The sequence below is a fragment of the Natrix helvetica genome (genome assembly GCF_964273705.1).
Source record: "Natrix helvetica genome assembly, chromosome: 1".
In the NCBI taxonomy this organism is placed as follows: Eukaryota; Metazoa; Chordata; class Lepidosauria; order Squamata; family Natricidae; genus Natrix; species Natrix helvetica.
In genome coordinates this window covers 231808190-231832497 of record NC_138548.1, presented here as the reverse complement: position 1 = coordinate 231832497, position 24308 = coordinate 231808190, and the positions used below count along the sequence as shown (strand labels likewise).

The 24308-nt window shown below is 38.4% G+C and overlaps 1 protein-coding gene across 6 annotated transcripts in view; it reads right to left on the bottom strand.

The window, feature by feature from the left end:
• Nucleotides 1–24308, bottom strand: part of HELZ (helicase with zinc finger) — a 142657-nt gene that overhangs the window by 103034 nt on the left and 15315 nt on the right. For all 6 annotated transcript variants that reach the window (XM_081934401.1, XM_081934400.1, XM_081934397.1 and 3 more), the window contains 2 exons: nucleotides 5529–5565; nucleotides 2459–2583 (listed from right to left, as the gene is read on the bottom strand). In XM_081934401.1, coding sequence (XP_081790527.1) covers nucleotides 2459–2473 — 15 coding nt within the window. In that variant the 5' untranslated portion in view covers nucleotides 2474–2583; nucleotides 5529–5565. The remainder of the gene's footprint in view (nucleotides 1–2458; nucleotides 2584–5528; nucleotides 5566–24308) is intronic.

Below are 24308 nucleotides of genomic sequence, written 5' to 3'. Positions count from 1 at the left end.
AAACAATTTTATTTGAATCCTGAATTGCAGTTAGAATCTAGAGAGAGTAAAGTAGTACATCACTTTATCTCGTCATCTCATATTTTCTCTTCCATTTTAAGATATTTTACCTCCTTCACATACAAAATTGTTTTGGAAGATTGAAGAACTCTTTAGAATGGATTAAAAGAAATTTGGAGCAAATTAAGAGAAATTAACTACACTATACAAGAGAAAGTATATTTCTGCTTGCCTTCAGAGATGCAAATTAAAAGGAATGTGGCCAAGAAACTACACACGAGAATATGTATGAGGCCCATATTTGCAATTTCACACAAAGTAAACTAATGCTTTTCAGGAGTAGACACACATGGAGAGAAAAGCCAATAGCAAACCAAAAAAGAGAACTCAGACAAACCATACACATCAAAAGAATAGAAGCTTACACTCTACCCCGAACCACCCCAACGAAGCCGTCGAGGTGATGTCCCGGTGTCTGGAAGCCGTGCGGGTCTGGATGGGGGACAACAGACTCAAGCTCAACCCTTCCAAGACTGAGTGGCTGTGGCTACCGGCGCCCCGCTTTAGCCAGTTTGCTCCATCTCTGGCCATCGGGGGGGAACAACTACCCCCGGTGGATAGGGCACGCAATTTGGGCGTCCTCCTAGACTCCCGGCTGTCGCTGGATGATCATATGACGGCCGTGGCTGGGAGGGCGTTCCACCAGGTGCGCCTGGTGCGCCAATTGCGCCCCCTACTTGAGCGGGACACCCTTCGCACAGTCACTCAGGCCCTGGTGACTTCCCGTCTTGATTACTGTAATGCTCTCTACATGGGGCTCCCCTTGAGATGCACCCGAAGGCTCCAGTTGGTTCAGAATGCAGCCGCGCGGACAATCTTGGGGAGTACCAGGTACTCCCATGTAACACCACTTCTGCGCGAGCTGCACTGGCTGCCTGTGGCTTTTCGAGTGCGTTTCAAGGTGTTGATTGTCATCTTCAAAGCGCTTCATGGCTCGGGACCTAGTTATTTGCGAGATCGCATTCTACCCCATACATCCCTACGACCAATCCGCTCACACAGGGAGGGTCTCCTCCGGGTACCCTCCGTTAGACAATGCGGGCGGGCGGTGCCCAGGAGTAGGGCCTTCTCTGTGATGGGCCCAACCCTCTGTAACGAACTCCCCCCTGACATTAGAACTACTGTTGATCTCCACTCCTTCCGTAAGAAACTCAAGACCCACCTGTTCCGGCTAGCCGGCCTAGCCTAATCGTAATCATAAGCACAATCTATTACTGACCTTCCTGGATGGCTTTTCAATATTGTAAATTTTGGGGTTTTAATTTGGTTTTAGACTGTTTTTAACTTGAAATGAGTTCGGGTATTTTATAGACTGTATGTTTATGTTGGTTGTCTAATGTTTTGTTGTTCTTGCTTTGTTGTTTTATATGTACTGTCTGTACACCACCCCGAGTCCCTGTGGGGAGAGGGGGGCGGTATATAAATTTAATAAAACTCAAAAACTCAAAACTCTGAAAGAGTTAACAGCCCTCTCTTTGCCTCCCCCAACTCCAAAATATTCCCTACCATTGCCCTACTTTGCTGGCCTCCTTCAGAACAAAGTGGTGGCTTCAACTACTGATCGGTCTTGTTTTATAAGAAGATTCTGAAATTTACAAGGAGTTAAGAAGTATTTTTGAAAATATGTTTAATTTTAGCACATTAAATTGCAGCAAGTCAGACTTCCAAAGTTTTTATAGGATAGGGTAGGTAGGGATAGGGTGGGTTAGGGTAGGGATTGATGCTATAAATCACGTGTGTCAAACTCGGTCGCGTCCCATGGCGTATCACATCATTTTTTTGTCTTTGTGGAGCCGGGGTAGGCATGGCCTGTGTGTGATGCAGCTGGCCTGCGGGCTGCCAGTTTGACACCCCTGGTATAAATTAATCATATTAAAACCTACATCTCCTTTGTCTGGGTTGCAAAACTCTGGCCAACCATGAGATGGCAGCAAAGGTCTACATACACTATATGTCTTTGCGGGCATCTAGCAATCAGTCAGCTTTATCAGTCTAATTATGGCTGCCCTACTATAGAGGTCACAATAAAAGCAAGTTGTCATCAATCATCTGTTTCTTTCTGAAAATAAACTCAAGAAAAAACTTGCAACCTATTTCCACCTCAAAAGACAAAAATACAGCAATAAAAATGGAAAAGCATATGTCTCTGTTCCACTAATTAGCATATGGAGAAAATTACTTGAGAGTATTTAAAGTCCATGCCTGTATCACATGAAACAACTGCCAGTCTGCTAGCACAAACTCATGGACAAAACTGAGGTTCCTGTTTCTTCATCTATAAAGGTGTAAAAATGTTAATATTTTAATACAAAGCAGTAGAAGGTTGACTCAAGTCTTCTTGCTATGTCTCTAAAGTCTAGTATTTCGAAAACTGTAATGAGAACCAATTGCCACTTACCAGTGATTCACCCATCAGTGAGTTAGAAAGAGCGTTAGAAACAGCCTGCAGCTTCCCTTTAAGATGCACGCAGCCAAGCACTGCACGGAAAGTATCCCCTTCCCTGTCCAGTCCTTCTCCCAATACTGCAATCAAAAGCAGATACCATACACTTAGAATAACTTTACTGTCACTTTGAATGTACACCAATAGGCATATATTAAAATGAAATTTCATTACATACAGCTCTCAAGGGTCACCACCTTCAATATACACTATATAAACATACCATATTTTTTCAGAGTATAAGACACACTGAAGTATAAGACACACCAAAATTTTGAAGAGTCAAATAAAAAAAAAAAGTTTTGGCACTCTGCAGACTTCCCAAAAACGGCCTGTTTTTTGCATTTTTTGTCAAAAAAAGGGGGCATGCATAACCTTTAGGAGGCTTGTAGAGTGCTCATGGGGGCTGCCCCCGCCCCCCAAAAGGAGCAAAAAATGCCAATTTTTCACAAAATCAGGCCCGTTTTTTGTTTTTAAAAAAAGGCATGCATAGCTTTTAGGAGGCTTATAGAGTGCTCCTGGGGACTGGGGGGGGGGGGGGGACAAGCAAAAAAACGGCCTGTTTTTCGCTCATTTTTGCCTCCCCTCAGCCCCCAGCAGCACTCTGGAAGCCTCTTTTTTGAGGGAAAAAGGTGCGTCTTATACTCCGAAAAATATGGTACATACATACATACATACATACATACATAATTGTGCATATATCTACATATATGAGACAGAAAAACAACATAGTCTAGTCCGGATGTATACATGTACATGGCAAGAAAAATGAATCTTGTGAATTTACCAGCCAGATGGCATAGGAAACAAAGCTATTACAGAATACATAATATGGTAGACTATATTATTTGATGTACTAAAGAGAGACACTCCTCTGCCACAACAGCCAACAGAAGTCACAATATGAAGTGAACTATAGCACTTTTAATAATGTAAAATTTAATTTTCCTGATGGGCAGCTCTCTGTATATTTTGAGAATATATGAGGCAGTTGACTTCACCCGACTCTTATGAATTTGCTTATCTCCAAATAAGTATCTCGATGGCCACAAATGCTATGGTGCATCTGAGGTCACTATTGACCACTGAGTGCATGGAGACTATTGAGCTGTTCCCAGTGATACATTTTGGAAAAATAAGAAATGATCCAAATATTCACGCACACCTTTTCATAGCTAAGCTAATGATATGTTTGAAGAGTTACTAAACACGAAAGCCCAATGTTTACAATGTCTGGAAATATGGATCCTGGATTATATTAATTGGGTGGCCTTTTGAGGCCATGACACTTTGGCTGTATTCACGTAATTCACTATCCATTATTCATTCAAATTAAAGAAGATAACCAATTTAGAATGAGAATACTCTTACATTAGAATGCATTTTAGAACAAGTGATATCCACAAATATAAGCGCTTAAATTCAATGCAGCACTTAATATGGCCTGTGGCCTCTACATGCAGAGACTTGACTGCTAGTGTTCATTTACTAGAATAAAGACTTTAAAAATCTGAAGCTGGAAGGGGAATATTATCAGAGTCGCTTTTGAAAAGGACTGGCTTAGAGCTCTTTTTCCTACTACAATTAAGTTTTGGAGAGGGAACTTGTACTGAATCTAATAGATTTTTTTTCCTAGTCTAATTGAGGCACTTTTACATGTAATGGCATAAGACGGAGATAATTAATAATGTTAATAACCTTTAAATGAATGTAAAGAATGTGCTGAAATGCATGTATTAACCACAGATGTGTACAGGTAGTCCTCAACTTACAATCATTTGTTTAGTGACTGTTCAAAGATACAATGGCACTGAAAAAGCGACTTACGACCATTTTTGACACTTACAATCATTGCAACATCAGATATTTGGCAACTGGCATGTATTTATGATCATTGCTGTGTGTCGCAGGGTCATGTGATCATTTTTGTGACCTTTTGACAAACAAAGTCAATGGGGAAGCCAGATTCACTTAACAACCTTGTTACTAATTTAGCAACTACAGTGATTCACTTAACAACTATGGCTAGAAAGATTCGTAAAATGGGACAAAACTCACTCAACTATCTTGCTTAGGAATGGAAGATTTGGACTCAATTGCGGTCATAAATCACCTGCATATGCACTCTTTCTTCTGCCTACAGACATCTAAGCTAAAACCATGGCCTGGTTCTCTCCTGAGCCTTGTGCCTCCAATGGCTCCACAGACTTCCTTCCATCATCCATCAACATTCTTCTCAAAAACAGCTAATTTGGTCATCTGTCATTCAATCTGACCTTTCTCAATTCTTATTTCCAGAAAAATTCAGAAATATTGCATCCCTTTAGTATAGAAAAAACTATACAGTTTAAACAAAGTGCATCCGTATATCTCTATCTTGGAAAAACTATCCATAATTTGTAAAGAACAAGCAATTATAGGTGCTACAGATATCAACTACACCTAGGATTAAATGAAGTAAGAAACGAAGACTAATTTCCCCAGTCTAAAAACAGAGATTTGAATACAAATAATAGATTATATCTATTTGTTTCCTTTCTAGTAGCAAATAACAAAAAAATAATTTAAATTGCACCTTTTATAAATCTCAGAAGAAAGGGACAATCTTGCATAGTAACACCCATTAATTATTTTACAATAATATTTTGGGGGGAATTAATGATATTTAAATGTATAGGAAATAGCACATTAAAGCAAGAATGATCTTTAATAGTCAGGCTTAGTCTTGCATTTAACATCCATTTCTATTTCATTCTCTTAACAATATTATTTGTAACAGATTACCTCCATCTGTGCAAATGTCAATTATTGTAATTGGTAGAAAGAATAAGTTTGAGGAACAGGAGGAAGAGCTACTATGAAAACAATGGTCAGATAAAAGAAATCTGAGCCCGGGGCAGAACTGTAATCCAAGCAAGCATTTCAGACAAGACCCATAATTGGACAGTTCTATTTCACTTGCAGATTAAATGAAAAATCATTTCTTAGTGTTTAGATATTTGAAGAAATAATTTAATTTGCATACCATGCCTACAGTCTTCATCTGCCTTTCCATAGTTTTTCTGTAAAAAAGGAAAAAGAAGGGTGAACCATAAATGTATAACCAGTAGATGTGTGTTCTTTAAATAATTAAAATTATTTTCATCAGAATTTTTTATTTATTCAGAATTTCACAATCTATAAACATAATCAGGAAACCAAGCTGTGACATCTCCTATAGCAACCAAAATTCACTCAAAGCGAGAAAAATAATCCAAGCAGCTTCTTTCTTTACAGATGTGAAGAGAAGGTTAAAAACTAACTATATCTTGTCAATCTGCCACCTCATTTTGCCTTGGTTGCCAAAAAGAAGATATGAAAAGGCCAGCATTTTCTTTATAAGCCTTGGATGACTCTAACTCACACATTAAAGTGAGGAAGGATAAGACCAAAGAGTTCTCCTTAATGAAAAAATTGCATATTTTCTAATTCTTGAGATCTCCAGCTGAAGATGAGCAGGACAGAGCAGGACAGTTGAAATTGCAGGTGAACCAAAAGTAAAACAGTAATTTGAAGAAACTTCTTGGACAAGAAGCAAAACATTTTCGAAGAAAAACCAGAAAGTCCAGTTGCCTCTTGAAAAAGCACCTTTAGGGACAACCATGACCTGGATGACTAAGAATCTCCATAGACAAAAGTAAGACAATTCAGCTACCAAGAGGACACCAACAAGAAAACACTCAAAGGCAAAGAGGTTCTAGGAGTGACACAAAGGCATCGCATGGAAGTGCCCAAATTTAGGTGTAGCCAGATATCTGGCATCAAAATTGATACATAAAATGTACACCATGAATGTTACATTTTAAATGCATTTTCCTAAGAATGTATTTTTTCTAAACTCTCTTCATCTTTTCAATTTAAATACTTATAGGTACCACCAATAAAAGTAAGTAGCGTGAAAAATCACAAATAAAAAATCCACATTATTTGATTTGTAGTTTGTGTCTTTCTACTCAGAAGCCACACCAGGCAGATAATCACTGGGACAAATAAAACCTGTACAATTGGTATTTGAAAGCTATTTTACATTCATATTGGTCAGAAGCTAATTTATAAAATGTCTCTTATTTTAAATAATAATTTAAATGTTATTTTGTTTAAAAGTTGTTGAGTAACTTTCATACTCTTAAAATCTTCCCACGCTTTTCTGAAGCATATTACCTCATTGATGGCAGATCAAATCTCAAAAAACTATTCAGGGCAAGCCACGTTTAAAAATTCACTGTGTATCAGATTTATTACCCCAATCCAGCAACTTCCAAGGCTTCCACTGGGTACCCCTGCTGTTTGGTTTCATCTTCATCACTCCTTAAAGAATTACCCTACAGTGACTGAATCGTTCATTTATTTCCTCCCAGACCAACTTCCTCTGTCAATGTCATTTTTCTATCTTTAGAAGTTCACATGTTACATTTTATCTCATATGGAAGAAAGCAATATATATGGGAGCAAACACTTAGGAAACCTACAAACATAGGAAACAAGACTGGCAACCATCACCGTTATACAGCCAAGCAGATCAAACACATGAATCCACAAAGAAATGTTTGCTGCAAGCAGCCTAAGTAAGAGTGTAGTGTCAAGCGATGCTTTAATTTCAATTCCTGCTTGCACAACCACACCAAACTACCCTACTTGATTCGGTTGGAAGCAACGCACTCACGACTTGTAAAGAAGAAGCAGTTCCACGGAGAAGACTTTCAATTTTGATGCAGTCGATTTCAGCCTGACATGCTTCCAAGGAGTGAGTGAGAGGATATTGGCAGAGAGAAAACCCGGGCTTCTGAACAGTGCTTCACTGTCACTTTGTATTCCTGCTGTTTGGGTGATTCACATGCTTGGTCACATGACTTCTCTGATCTTCTGTCTGCCGTGACTCAGCCACAGAAATCGTAATATGAAATGCAGGATAGCTTTAACACCCACACTCCTGCATACACACATATCTCGCCCTACAGTTTTGCATGTTAAGTAATTCTCTGCTTTCATCTTCAACAAAATCGTCTCCCAATATTTCCTCAATCCACTGCACGGAGACTCGATTTAGGGAAAGTGAATTACCTTCTTCTTTTTCTTTTACTACAACAGAAGAAGCTGTTGGAATCCCCAGGCAATTAGAAATTGAAAATCACGATCACTTTTATGCAATTGTTTTCTCCACCCTCCTCACACCATTGTGAAATGTGACTGGGCACACACTGTAATCCACCACTCTGCCATGATCAGATTGCGAAATCTGTTAAAGACAATCCACAAGTTGTGCTAATAAAAATATCCTTAATGGCCTAATATGTTATATGCCAGCTTTGATTCAGTGAAATCCTACATATTGCTCACCAAGGAGAGCTGAAGAATTGTTGCTAGGAGCATTCATGTCACTAACATCTTCATTACTAATTAGGGCTTCTGGGAATTTTGAAACAGACACCCTGCAGTGATAGCTGATAGTAGAAGTGGGGGGAAAGTCATCTGGACTTGAACAAAAAAGAACTGGGGCACAGAAATGAATTAATACATCTGAGAAACTGCTTGATATTAGTAAGCAATGTCAATAAAGCCAGGGAGTTTCACATCTTTTAAACATATTATCATTCTCTGAACAAGCAAAATCTTATACTTTCAAAATACATTGTTGGTGAAGTTAAATACTTCTGTTGATGTGATTATTAAACAATTTAATTAAATAAATGTTAAGCTTATCCACTGAATATAGCTCCTTTTGGCTATTCTGAAAAGGTAGTGCAATAAATATCAGAAATATTTCATCCTCCGTTCTAGCAACACATCAGAAATTGAAATAGACACACAAGAAAGAAACCATGTATGCTTTTCATTCAGTCATCTTTAAAAGCTGGTTTTGAATTATTATTATAATTTTTTGAAAAATAATACATTAATCTAGCCATTAAACTTGCGTAAGAACAGGGAGTACTTTCAAGAATAGTTGTTGGGTGTTAGTGAATGCTGGCATGTCACCCAAAATGTCACCTTTGGCACGTATGTTATAGGTTTGTCATCACTGTCCAGACCTTGATTCTTAGGCAACTGCTCTATCTATGAGCAACTGGTGTTTTGAGCCTTTAATGTTGTTCCCAATGCCCTTCTGAACAATTGCTCATGTACTAGCCCATATAGCTATGTAGATTGGCAGCTATGATGCCTGGCAGGACTTTCCATGTTGTTGGGAGTCAGGTTACTGGCCTGTAGTTTGATGGTGCTGTTACCTGATATGGATCTTTCATGATCAGCACTGTTTTTCTTTGTTAGCCAGTCTGGGTGGGAGCCTGCTGCTAGAAGCTAATTCGTCTGCTCTGCTAGGAGTTCATTCACTGCGGCTAATTTCTTTAGTCAATAGGAGTGGATCATGTCCAGGCTAAGTGCTTTCCAGATCTTCATGTTCTTGACTTGCTGTTGGATATCCGTTACTGTGATGGTGACTGCTTCCTATTCTGGGAGACTGCTGTCTCCTCAGAATAGGAAGCTCTCTGCTCTCAGTTCCTGCAGCCACTTTGGGTGTTATGTGTCTTCTTTTTCTCCCATATGTTCTTCTAGTATTGTTCTGCTGTTGGTGGCTCTGCTGTCACTGTGTTGTTGCATTGCAGCTGGGTTCTTCAGTGAACAGGGCATTTATCTTCTTGACCTCTACTTCTCTAGTGTATCATCTTAGCCTAGTAGCCAGTGTCCCAAGTCTTTGTTTAGCATTCTCAAGGGCTTCATCTGATTACCTTCTGAATCATCTTGATCTTAGCCTTCAATTTCATTTTCCATAGGTGGGGGTGGGTGAGTGGGTAGTATGTACTGATTTTTTTTTATTGTGTGCCCAAGAATCTTCAGGAGTACAGAGACTACGGGGTATACTAATTCATTGGTTTGAGTTATTGTGGTAATAGGGATTGTCCTGAGGGCTCAATTGGAATCTCCTACCACACTATCTGATAATATTCCCATTAAACTTTGGTAACTGGTCTCAAGGCTTGACTGTAGCTAGTTTATCTACAGTTTTATGCCTCATATCAGCTGCCCGTTCTATAATGGAAGGGATGGCAGTGACCTTCCAGCTTCAGGTATTGGCTGCACTTCTAGTTGTTCCTTCAGATCTTGGGTCTAGGATGAATGTGTAGTTGGTCTATCTCCAGTTGTGAAAACAGCTTCTTCCCTATGTTACATTAGCTTTCTCAGCAGGGCGGGAGGTCTTCTGTCTATCCATAGTTCTTTCATTCTTTTCATATATTCCCTCTCATTAGTAATAATGTTCAATTAATTTCAGGTTATCTTGTCTTACATGTATGGTTTCTTCCAGTAGCCATTGTAGTAATGTTCAATTAATTTCAGGTTATCTTGTCTTACATGTATGGTTTCTTCCAGTAGCCTACTTATCCATGCTTATCTCACATGACTTTGTTAATCTGGGAGACATCCAAACGGCACAGTTGGTGTCACTCTTTAGACACATGAAGCATTAATTAAGTATTAGGAGCCCAAAGACCCCTACTGGTAAGGTAGGTGCCAGCCCAGATTCAAATCCAAGCCTTTCACATCAAAGAGTGGTGCTCTAAGCATTATAGTCTCTAGCCATTCACACATATAGGGAATTAATGTAGGGTAGCATAGATTTCTCTGTTTATGAAGAAATATGAAAGAATTCTTCAAAGAAATAAGGGAGGTATAAAGTTCCAAATGTGGGAAAGACAGCTTTTGGGCAATATGAAGAGAAAACCTCATCTAAATATGGACCTGGAAGAAAGCAATGAAAGAAACTAGATTTAAAATGGTACAACTTCAGGAAAAAATGCTATGATTTTTTTAGTTAAAAAAAAATTCAAGATAGATACACTCAGCAGAATGAATGGAAAGTGGATGTAAGAAAAGAGGAAACTGGAACAGAACAAAAATATTTATTATGATGGAGTGTCACAGAAATAAGTGAAACATCATAAATTGAAAGGTGTAGGAGAAGAGGCAAAGTTAGGGGCAGACTCAAGAGAGAAATAAGTCTGGAGTTGTTACGTTCCCACAAGCGATCCAAGTCCAGTCCTCCCTTAAATTATGTTGATTCTTATCTAGCACTGATTGTTAATTGACTAGATTCTTGTGCATAGGCATGAGTAATAAATCAGGTTAACATGGGATCTTGATTCTTTGTACTTGTCAAAAATATGAAAAAGGATGCTTGGTGAAATGAAAAAGTGAGAAGGACTATGGATGAGAAGAATGCATGTAAGAGAATGGTGTAAACACGAGAATCAAAGAAATATATTTTATAATATGTATAAAGCATTATTGCAAAGGATTTATTTAAAGGAATTAAAGCATAATGGAAATATAGAGTTAAACAAGGATCTTTCAACAGAGTGGACAGAATTATATTATTAGTAATGAAATGATTTTGGATGAAACTGAAGGAATGCTAGAAGAAGTATCTTACAAACCTACAGATAAAACTCAAAAAATTAGAATATCGTGCAAAAGTTCATTTATTTCAGTAATGCAACTTAAAGGTGAAACTAATATATGTGATAAGACTCATGACATGCAAAGCAAGATAATTCAAGCCGTGATTTGTCATAATTGTGATGATTATGGCATACAGCTCATGAAAACCCCAAATCCACCATCTCAGAAAATTAGAATATTACATGCAATCAATAAAACAAGGATTGTACAAAAAACAATATCAGACCTCTGTAAAGTATAAACATGCATATGTACTCAGTACTTGGTTTGGGCCCCTTTTGCAGCAATTACTGCCTCAATGTGGCGTGGCATGGAAGCTATAAGCCTGTGGCACTGCTGAGGTGTTATGGAAGACCAGGATGCTTCAATAGAGGCCTTCAGCTCTTCTGCATTGTTCAGTCTCATGTCTCTCATCTTTCTCTTGGCAATGCCCCATAGATTCTCTATGGGGTTCAGGTCAGGCGAGTTTGCTGGCCAATGAAGCACAGTAATCCCACGGTCATTGAACCAGGTTTTGGTGCTTTTGACAGTGTGGGCAGGTGCCAAGTCCTGCTGGAAAATGAAGTCAGCATCCCCATAAAGCTTGTCTGCGGAAGGAAGCATGAAGTGCTCCAAAATCTCCTGGTAGATGGCTGCGTTGACCCTGGATTTAATGAAGCACAGTGGACCAACACCAGCAGATGACATGGCTCCCCAAATCAACACAGACTGTGGAAACTTCACACTGGATTTCAAGCATCTTGCAGTGTGTACCTCTCCATTCTTCCTCCATACTCTGGATCCTTGGTTTCCAAATGAGATGCAAAAGTTGCTCTCATCAGAAAAGAAGACTTTGGACCACTGAGCAACAGATCAGGTCTGTTTTTCTTTAGCCCAGGTAAGACGCTTCTGACGTTTGTTGTTCAGGAGCAGCTTGACAAGAAGAATACAACATTTGAAGCCCATGTCCAGGATCCGTCTGTGTGTGGTGACTCTTGATGCACTGACTCCAGCCTCAGTCAATTCCTTGTGAAAGTCCCCAACACTTTTGAAAGGCCTTTTCCTGACAATCCTCTCCAGGCTGCGGTCATCCTTGCTGCTTGTGCATCTTTTTCTTCCACAATTTTCCCTTCCACATAGCTTTCTATTAATGTGCTTTGATACAGCACTTGGGGAACATCCAACTTCTTTTGCAATTACCTTTTGAGGCTTTCCCTCCTTATGGAGGGTGTCAATGATGGTTTTCTGCACAACTGTCAGGTCAGCAGTCTTTCCCATGATTGTGATTCCTTCTGAACCAGACTGAGAGACCATTTAAAGGCTCAGGAACCATTTGCAGGTGTTACGGCTTAATAAGCTGATTAGAGTGGGGCACTTTTAGCCTAGAATATTGCACCTTTTCACAATATTCTAATTTTCTGAGATTGTGGATTTGGGGTTTTCATGAGCTGTAAGTCATAATCATCACAATTATGACAAATCACAGCTTGAACTATCTTGCTTTCCATGTAATAAGTCTATCTCATATATTAGTTTCACCTTTTAAGTTGCATTACTGAAATAAATGAACTTTTGCACGATATTCTAATTTTTCAAGTTTCACCTGTATATCCGGGGGGGGGGGGGGGGTGTGACAGTGATATACCAAAGAGCAAAACTGAAATAAACTATAAATCTTACTATGCAGAAAAAAAAATCATAAATGCTATGAGGATGCTGAAGAAATACATGATGTAATGAAACTAATGTTAAAACTGGATCTTATTTATGGAACAAATGTGCACCTTGTTTAGTATATATAAGAAAGCAGTATCTGAGTCTGATTGGATGAATGCCATTACTGTTCTCCTATACAAAGAAAAAAGTACCAAGAAGAACTGCAAAAACTAACATTAAGTTTTTTCTGGGAATGGCAGCAGAGCTGACTGAAATGGAACACAATGTGAAAATCAACCATATTTTGAAAGAGCAGTTTGGATTTATGCTGGACACCAAGCATGCAAACAAAAATGTTCTTCAGCAAGTCATTGAAAAATGTATGGATGTAAGAAAGGGAGTATTGTATACTGTACATTTACTAGGTTAGATAAAGCTTATGATAAAATGGACATGCTTGAATTATGGAATATTTTAAATTAATAAGGAGTTAAAATTTGATTGCTGGATGTGATAAAAGGAGCATGCTTGGGAATAACTGGAAGGTTTAGTTAATTGTTCAATATTCAACCAGAAATTAAGGTTTTGTTTTATGGTACCTATAATGTTTTTAATAGATAAATTTATAAAGAATTCTTGTGGTGATGTCAGAGGTGGGTTGTTTGGGGACGTGGATGTATGCATAATTCTGTATACCAATGATGTATTGTTCTCTGAGAATAAATACTCTGCAACATATGCTAGACAGATTATATGATGGAACAAAAGAAAGGGAAAGACTGAAATATTGTGATTTAATATAATATAATTTAAGCAACATAAGTTAATATATTAAGCCCTGTAATAGAAGCAAGGACAAATGTTAAGGACAGAAAAGGAATGACAGATATAATGAAAGGTGTTGTATAAACTATTTTTATTTTCTTATCTCACACTCTTAATTTTTTGGGCTTATTTCTTGCATACGATTGCCTATTCCATATTCAATAATATCTGGCAACTTACTGCCTCTTTGACTGATCCATAATTCATGACAGAGGGTCTGGTGAAAAAAGCATGACTTTCACTGAAATGTTTGGTCCATTCAAACAGTGCCCCTGAACAGTTTTAACTATATACTGTACTTAAAAGCAATACCAGTGTTTCCACAGTAAATTAGAGATGTCTTTGTAAGAACCACAATGAGATTGGCAATTAATGTTCTGAAGGATTCCCATTTAAATGCCATATGTTAAGCCACTTGAACTAAAAGAAAAGCATTCACATCTGCTCATTATTTTGTAGTTTCAAACACTCTTCCTCTCCTTTGATCACTTTCTCTAAAGCTCTTGACTCTTTGATGTATTTGTTCCTAATAGGGGACAGAACTCTGCAAACTGATACTGGATGCCCATTGTGCCAAGGGATAGATCTTTGGTGTCTGCTGGACTCTATAAACCATTGGTTATTTTTCTTCCAAAATTAAACACAAGCATACTTGAAAATGAAGTACCTTCTAACATCATCTTCATTTTAAAATAGAGGCTTCATAGTACTCTTAGAAAATAAAAACTGCTTTATTTAAAAGTATGCTCAATTATGCTGAGAAAAAACAATGGCCAGCTAAAGAGTACAGAGCATGATGGAGGTACAGAGTGGAGGTGGGGAGCAATCTCACAATTTCTCTTTTGGCAAGTAAGTGTTGTTAATGGTAGCAGCCTTTTTGTCAAGTATTTCCATGAAATACTTTCTCACAAATAGAAACTTCAGTCATAGATCTTGGTGTCCAACTGCCTAATGAACTCATTATTCACTCTGCTTGTCTGTTTCATATGAACAGGAAGAAGAATGTGTAAAAATTACAAACAGATATATAGCACAATGAGAAAAAAATGTGCAGTGCTTTTTTGTAGTTCCAGAACATCCTAACATGTTTGGAGTTAAAAATGTATGCTCTCTTAGACGGTGGTCTAATAAAAAATGACTTTTTTATCAGTGGATTTTTATCTTTGAAAACTCTGGAACTCCTATCTCAAAATGGACTTTGGCCACACTTAGATCGGAAGTGTCACAGCCAACATGTCATACATAAAAACAGATATGGCCTTTCAACTGAAGTTGTGTATTTGCCACGATAGATAAGGAATAAAAATATCCCCAAGGTCCACTGCAATCTTTGTACAAACTATATGTCATGTTAAAAAAAAACCACTGTAAATTAAACTCAGCAGATTTAAGCTGGCATTATACACAATGTTTATATTCCTATTTCACATTTCAAAAGAAAGGAATGTATGGTGGGGGGGGGATTATATTTTTTTGTCCTTTGTGGTCTTAATAAATAAACTTAATAAACTGAATATAATAAAGTTTATCTAATACTAAGCTATGTTTAAATAACGATGAGACACAACAGTTGAGATGGAGTGTACCGTGAGAAGGCATTTTATTGGGAAGTTAGTAACTACTTTTTGGAAAAAAAACACCTTTGGGACAACCATAACCTGGATGACGGAGAATCTCCATAGATGTACAGTTCAGGAGTTCTGAAGATAATCATCATTTGGGGTACACTTAGAGAAAAAGTTAGTTCAACTTAATAAAGTATATTGTATTTTTCGGAGTATAAGATGCACTTCCACTCCCCAAAAGAGGGTGAAAATTTGGGTGCGTCTTATACACTGAATGTAGCCCCACCTACGCCCACCAGAGGCCAAAAATGCGAGGCATGGAGGCAGCGATGGTCTGTGGCAATCCCTGCAGCCTGGAACAACTGATTGGGGGTATTCCAGCAGTCAGATCCACCCGCCAATCAGCTGTGCTGAATCAGGCTGCAATAAGTGCTGAGCTGACCTGGCTGGTCAGAGTTTGCAGCAGCAATCACATTCAGAAAGCACACACAACTGATTCAGCAGGATTCAAAATAATAATAATATACAATACAATATCAAAAGCAGGTTTTCCAAAGTAGCAGTAAAAACAAGCAAAACACAAGCAGTTTCACTTTCAGTTCTCAGCTAAGCCAGGCTCCTTCCTGTCTCCTTGTTGCTCACACAGCAAATACTGTTTCAGAGTCCAAATAGCCCTCATTGGCTGACTTATCGTGTTTCCCCAAAAATAAGGCAGGGTCTTTGGACCCCCAAAATAAGTGTTTGGCCTTATTTTCGGGGAGGTCTTATTATTTTGAGGTGCAGGAGGCTTCTTAACCTTGGTCCGCAGATCAGCTGATCCAGAGAGGGCCAGAAATTCTGTCTTGGCACACTCTTGCCAGCCCTAGTAGTGGGCCTGCCGCTCTTTTGCAGCCGCCACTAAGGTAAGGGGTGTGGGAGTTAGGGAATGCGGGAGCGGCCTCCCCAAGGCCATTCCGCATGGATGGCAAGTGCATCTGGGGCGCGTGGGGCATATTCTCTCCTCCCCCCAGGAAATGGCGAAGACCGACTTTACATGGGTTTAAATATTTTAGGGTAGGCTTATTTTGGGGGGAGGACTTATTTTAGCGCATGCACTCAAAAGCCCAATTGGCCTTATTATCCGGGGAGGTCTTATTATTGGGAAAACAGGGTAGTTGCTACCCTGTTTCCCCAATTTACCCTGCCTATTTATTGGCTGACCTTGTTACTATGTGTTCCAAGTCATGAACTCTCACACACTGACAGGAAGCTAGCTATCTGAATACCATGGATGCTGGTCGGCAGACACAGATTTTTTTTTCTTATTTTCCTCCCCAAAAACTAAGGTGTATCTTATACCCCAGAGCTTCTTATACTCTGAAAAATACGGTAATTTCACTCTTATTTTTTGAGAAAGTGTAATTAGTCTGGCTTCAAGAAGCCCTACCAATTCACTGAACTACAGGTTTGGAAGAGACCTTTCAAACCAACCCCTGTTAAATGAAGAATCCAAATTAAAGCATCCCCAATGAATTAGAGTCACCACTTGAATGGCCACCCCTTCACCATCCAGGGAAGGGGCGGCCATTAAATATACAGGTAGTCCTCAACTTACAACCACAACTGAGCCCAAAATTTATGTTGCTGAGTTAGACATTTGTTGTGAGTTTGCCTCATTTTATGGTTTTTCTTGCCACATTTGCTAAGTAAATCACTACAGTTATTAAATTAGGAACACGGGTGTTAAGAGAACCTAGCTTCTCCATTGACTTCGCTTGTTAAAATGTTGCAAAATGGGATCACATGACCCGGAGCCCCACAACCGTCATAAATATGAACCAGTTGTCAAGCATCCGAATGTAAATCACATGACCATAGGGATCAGTGGTGGGTCCCTAACTGGTTTACTACCGGTTCATCTCATGGCTTCTGCTGTGTTGCAATATTTTAGGGGAGTGCTTATTTTCAGGGGAGTGCTTATTTTAGCGCATGCGCTCAAAAGCCCATTTGGGCTTATTACCCGGGGAGGTCTTATTTTCAGGGAAACAGGGTATAAATCTGTCTTCTTCCAGAAATTCCAACCCACATTCGAGACTGGATAACAGAAGACAGTTCAATACTTGATACAATTATTAGATAAGATGCTTTATTGCAAACAAGAACAAAGGAACATGCACGCAGAAAATATGATGTAGAATACAGAAATCAATCTAGCTCCCACTTTCTTCCTCCACAGCATGCTTAAACCTTAAATATTGTCTCCAGCTTTGAGAGTGAAATGCCCCTGACCACATTTACATAATGGCTCTGCCTGGCCTGAGCAAAGCAGGTTTCTCCTTACCAGATTCATCTTTTACTGTCAGCCCTAGGAGGCAGACATGATTAGGAAACTATCTCCACTGGAAGACTAGAATATAGAGGTAGTCCTCAACTTACAAACACAACTGAGACCAGGGTTTCTGTTGCTAAGCAAGTAGTTGTTGTCAATTTTATGACTTTTCTTGTCACGATTATCAAGTGAATCACTGCGTTGTTAAGTGAATCAGGCTTAAGCAAATCATTATTAAGCAAATCTGGCTTCCAACTTTGCTTGTTGGAAGCTGGCTGGGAAAGCTTGACATGACCTGTAGACCACTGCAACAGACGTAAATATATGCCAGTTCTCAAGCAGCCAAATTTCGATCATATGATCAAGGGGAAGGCTGCAATGGTCCAAACTGCATGAAGTTGTCATAAATCACTTTTTTCAGTGCCGTAGTGACTTCAAACAGTCACTAAATGAATGGTTGTAAGTCAAGGATTACCCGTACTTTATCAAGTCAGGCTAAAATGACAGAATCTTTCATATCTGATTGTGCCTTTATTTGTGGCCTTTCTCTCTTATTCCCCAGTGAGCAGAGCGGACTCAGCTTGAATCTCTTTGTAATAATATTTTCCTTCTCTGGACTGAAGGAATGTTTCTGTCCTTGTTGTTTATGAAAAGCTTTCTGAATATCTGCTTCAAGGCCATTGCCCTGTCTCTCTGTATTTACATCCTGATAGCACAACTGCACAGTTCCATCAAGTGTTTTGATGGCAATCTTCACTACTTCTCTCTTTCTTGAGTCCTGAGCAGGGAAAATCAGTTTGACTGGGGAAAACAAGCCTGCAAAACAACCACCTTCCCACCTTCTGTCTCTCTACATCAGCCTTTCTTCCCCTACCCAGAAATAAAGTTTCCAGGCCAGCTTCTTTATGTCTGGGAAGAAGAGTGGGGATAGCCACTGAAGTGCCACCTGCTCTTTTTACATTCCAGACACAGTTATTGAACTACAGGTCGTCCTCAACTTACAACCACAATTGAGCCCAAATGTTATGTTGCTAAGTGAGAAATTTGTTATGTGAGTTTTGCCCCATTTTATGACTTTTCTTACCACATTTGGTAAATCAGTCACTGCAGTGGTTAAATTAGTAAGCCGGTTAAGCGAATCTGGCTTCACCACTGACTTTGCTTGGCAGAAGGTTGCAAAAGGGGATAACATGACCCTGGGATACTGCAACCGTTGTACATAGGAACCACTTGGCAAGCATTCAAATATAAATCACCCGACCATGGGGATGCTGTGATGGTCATAAGTGTGAAAAATGATCGTAAGTCACTTTTTTCAGTGCCATTATAACTTCCAATGGTCACTAAGTGAACTGATGTAAGTCGATGACTATCTGTATTCATTTCATAGATGCATGAGCGCTGAAGTTATTTGCCTTAGAAAGAAAAGTAATTCCTTCATGAAAATGAAAAACAAGGAGGTTCCTAAACTTGTCGATATCTACTGGAGTGGGTCTCTATGTTAAAGAATAAGAAAAGGAAAAAATAAAGAAAATCATAAAATATATGACAAGACTGCAAAGAGAATGACTATAGCGGAAGAAAGCAAAGGTATCTGGAGCATCACTTGAAAGCCATCAGCATTAACAAAATCACCATCAGTCAACTGCAAAAGGCAGCTTTACTCTCAATAGCTTATATCCAGTGACAATACCTGTAATATTTAATTAAACAACAATGGACTTGATAGGTAGACAAAAAAGCCAAATCCATTCTAAACATCTGGCTGATTAGGCAACCATCCATAACTACCTCTATGGGAAAACTTGCTTTTCTAGTAGATGTATCTTATCATCTGAATGCACTGAACTTAGAATTTTAGAGGTGAATTGCATAGATGTATTAAGGACAGGAAGGCCTGGAGGAACCTTGTCCATAGGGTAGCAATGGGTTGGACATGACTTCGCAACTAACAACAAAACATTAAGAGTTAATAAATGGGGGGGGGGGGGGGTTGAGAAATAGCCAGCAATTTGATCCATCTTCCAACTCTGCTATGTCTTTCTCAGAGCCAAAGTAAATAGATAACAATTTGCAAATCATTACTTCTCAGAAGGCCTGCATTATCAGAAAAAAGGTAAGTCACTTCCCCATCCATGAAACACTTGCAAACAAGAAATTAGAAAGGCCCTGCCATAGCAAATATTGCACTAAAATGGAAATATCTAATTACCAAGATTTCTATAAGTTATTGCACTTTACCTTTCAAAAAATCCAATTAAAGTTTTTGTGTGAGTCTTGTTTTTTGTTGACAAGACCTTGAGACTTGGGCTTCCTTAATTAAAACTAAATCCTAATCTTTAAAAAAGAGTTTTCAGATATAACTCTTAAATTAGTAAAACACAGTTTGGTTCACAGTTTAATGCTTTTATAGCACTTAAACCACAAATTCAACTTTCTTGTACCTTTTTACTATAGAAATTCACAATGCTGCCAAGGAAATACAAAAGGAGTTAGTTGAGCTTCAGTATTCTGAAGAATATAAATGCTAGAGTTTAATATTTTTGCACATTTCTTTGTAGATACATACATACATGCACACATAGTTTTTCTTTTTTATGAATGTTAACAAATCTATATTGAAGTCAAGACCTGCTGAGGAATATTTGCAAGCAACACTAAGAGTCTCTTGGTCTCAAACTAAATAAAAAGCCATAAAAATCAAATCAAATCAATGTCATGAAAATTAACCCTTTTGCAATAGTTTACTTAAATATTTACGTTTAACTGAATAGCATTGTATTCTTCATTGCATTAATGCATTAAAACATTCAATACTGCAATTCTTGAGCTATAATGAACTCACACAATACTTGTGACAATTTATGATGGAAATGTCAAACACACCCTGAGAAAGTAAATCAGGATATAGGACCATTGCAAAAGAATGCCTCAGCACAAGGGAAGAATGAGCGAACATGAGAAAGAGATTCAGAACAATTCCACCCTAATTACTGCAGGTATAAGTTGAGCAGAATTGCTTTGGCAGGTCCTCAAGATTCTGTTACATCTCCCTGTTAGAAATAAAAGTCTTTCCAGAAATCCAAGTGGTTTGTATTCAAAACTCTGCCAGCCCACAGGCTTGGCATTATTTGAGTTTTCAGTCTCTGCCCTACGTGTATATTAGAATGATGATACTGTCTAAATAGTAACTAATATTGTTTTTATAATTTATACCCAAGCTTGAGACGCTTAACTAAATTTAAAATTGAGCAAAAGCAAAGAAAAGTCATAAAACCATCAAAAATAGTTTACCTTTTTGTAGATATTTTAGATTCTAGTGTTAACTGTGCAGAGCAATCTACCATGCTACAGAAATAATAAATATCATTTAATATTTATGTACCCTGCAATCTGTTTGGCCGCCTGCTATGCCCTGCGGTTAATTAAGATTTATCAGGACATATTTTCATCTCTTAGTATTTCCTATTTTGTATTTCTCTAAAGCAATGTTTAATTGGAAACATATTTTCTCTTTAATAATGACGCAATTAATCACTGAAGAAATTTTGTTGGTCTTCTCATAATTACGTTTACTTATGTACAACACGCTCGCAAACGTATAACTTGAAAATATATACAGGTAGTCCTCGCCTTACAAGCATCCATTTAATGACCGTTCAGTTACAATGACACTGAAAAAAAGTGACCTATGACCAGTTTTCATCTTAAGACCACTATGGCTTCCCCACAGCCACACAATCAAACTTTGTCTCATGGCAAAAAGGGTAGTAAAATGGGACATGACTCACTTAACAACTGTCTTGCTGAGCGATGGAAATTTGGCTCAATTGTTAAGGACTACTTGTATACTCAGCTTGTTTTCTAGGTCAGAGTCTTGACACAAGCAATGAAGTGTGTGTGTGTGTGTGTGTGTGTGTGTGTAGGAGTTTGAACAACTTTGGCCATCACAGAATAAATGATGTGCTTCCTTTCAAATTGCACCAACATGCATCATTTGCAGTTAGGGTTTAGATCCAGACTTGGTACAGAGATGGCCATGAAAGTATAGTTAGATGGATGGTCTATATTGGAAGACAGAGAGGAAGAAGGCAATTGTGTTAATATTCCTAAATTTCTTGACTGGGAGATACCTGCTTGGCCCCTTGGGGTTTTGCTAATTTCTTTATTGGATTTGCATCTGCCAATCAAAAAGATCCATACGGGTCCCACGAGTTTGTATTGCTTAATACTAACACGAAGCTGCTGAGAAGGATCATATTGTTTTGAAGCCAGTTGCCCAAATGCTAATGATATTCAGCTACACTTTCTTGCAACTCAAATTCTGTTTTGAAGTCAGAATTATAGTCTAAAAAATGGGCCCAGACTCTCCATTAAGTAACTGATTTGCAGTCTGAGGGTTCTCCTGGGACTAGCATTAAGACTAAACAGCTTCATAAGATCTGTTGCAGGGAGTTTTTTTTAAAAAAAACTACCTTCAGCATCTAACCAGCTGTGTCTATCCCCAAAGAACCTGGTACTAGTTATTGATGAACTGATAATCTCAAGGTTCAATTTTTGCAAGGTGCTCCTTGTGAGACAGTCGTGAATGACATACTGAAAACTGCAACTAGCCCACAATATGGCAGCCTAGGTGGTGTGGTGAGCCATGGTGGCGCAGTGGTTAGAATGCGGTATTGCAGGCTACTTCTGCTGACTGCCAGCAGTTTGATTCTCACTGGCTCAAGGTTGACTCAGCCTTCCATTCTTCCGAGGTCAGTAAAATGAGGAGCTAGATTTTAGCAGCAGCAGGCCAACTCTGTAAACCGCTTAGAAAGGGCAGTAAAGCACTGTGAAGCGTATATAAGTCTAAGTGATATTGATAGCGAGTGGTACCATTTGGAAGTACTGTATCAATCTTGTACTGACACCACTGTACCAGTTGCTATAGTTTTTTGAATCCGAAATATACTTACTTTGATATGCAAAGTTTTACTGAGCTTAAGCCAAAGTCACTAGCAGGACTGCTTACTCTCACACCTATAAAAGTAAAGGTAAAGCTTCCCCTCATACATGTGCTAGTCGTTCCAAACTCTAGGGGACGGTACTCATCTCCTTTTCAAAGCCGAAGAGTCAGCGCTGTCTGAAAACATTCTCCGTGGTCATGTGTCTGGCATGACTAAACGCCAAAGGCACACAGAACGCTGTTACTTTCCCACCAAGGTGGTTCCTATTTTTCTACTTGCATTTTTACGTGCACACCTATTGTTCCCTGCAAAGACAGGGCTTTGGTACATTGCACCAATTTTGTTTTATATGGTATGGTTTCTGGCTATTCTACAGAAAAATTATTTGCTCCTTCTAGGCAATTTTAGGCATACTATCAAGAGCATTTTAAAAATAATTCAAGAATTGCCTCTTTAGTCTCTTTAATGCAAATTAATTAACTGAAAACTACAGAATTTATATTAGGGTACTTCTGGAAAATTGATATCAATGGTCTATTAACATTCCTCACCCCACCTTGTTTTAGTGCACAAACATTCTAAAGGGGGGGGGGGGGAATGACAGAGACTGTTTCAAAGTATACTTAAACATCTAAATTATTTCACTAGAACGCATACAATGCAGAACAGAAATAAAAATAGATTTGTAATTTAATTGTGGGCCAGATAGCAGCACATTACATGCAAAGTGTGATAAATCTAATTAACATTTTTACCCCTTTCTTTGAAAGGAGTTAGGAGTTAAGAGTGTTTATGCAGACTCAAGCAATAAAATTGATGAATAAAATAATGAATAGGAAAAAAGGGAGTCCCTGATACTTTTGTCACCATCTCTACAATATATTTATCTTTTATTTAAAATGCAAGGGCAATTTTCTACTGCAATGTCTAAGAAAATAATATGTCTTTCAAGAGTACAATATTTATCCTACAAAAAATGCTTAGAAGGAGCACAACCCAGTGATTTTGTTAGTTATTTTACAAATCTCAGTATTTCATGGTTGAAGGCTTTATGGTTTTGAAACATAATGCACTACCCACATAATTCATATATAATCGTAAAAACTGGGGGAGGGCGGGAAATAAAATACTAGAAATTCAAATACTTATTATGTCACACACACCTTTGAGATTTAATGGAAACACTGGTATGGACCTTAATAAAGTACTACAATGTTTTAAGATAATACAATATTAAGAATAAGAATGTAATCTTATTTAGACATATATTGTCCAAATAAGACACATATTGTCATATATTTCCCAGGTAAAACAGACAGGAAGCACGACCAGAGGGGCTAACTCTTCTTTATTGTAAAGCTACAGTATATTAACAGAATCTTACAAGTTTGAAAGTACAAGTCTCCCAGGATCTCCATAACAGCCTGAGGAGCTATGGAAGGTCCATTCGGAGTCTCTTCCACTGCCCATTTTGCAGCTGTGAGCAATGTCCTCTTCTATCTGACCTAGACAGCATTTTTTGTCCTGATTCTCAAGGTCTTTTTCACATGCCACTGCATACATAATGTCATATAACCTGCACAGTATTTATTTGTCATATATGTTATATGATTTAGTGGTTAAGGCACCAGATTAGAAACCAGTTCTAATCCCACTTTAGCCATGAAAGCCAGCTGGGTGACTTTGAGCTACAGATGGTCACTGTCAGCCCAACTCACCTCGCAGGGTGGTTATGAGGAAAACAGGAGGAGGAAGCAGGATTAGATACGTATTTGAGTTGTTCATAAAAATAATAAAGGTGGGTCTGTACTAATTATCAAATTAATTACTCCCTAAGCCAATCTGTTTAAGCATATAATAAAAATGAAAATTTCCATTTATCAGAGACAAATTAGAATGTACTGGAAGAATGAATGAAATGAGCAGAAAAACCAGCTATTTAGGCACCACCAGGGAAACAAAAAAGTAAAGTTAGTTATTATCTCTCAGCCTTCGAGCACTTGATTTCATTAGTGTAACTAACATTAATAATG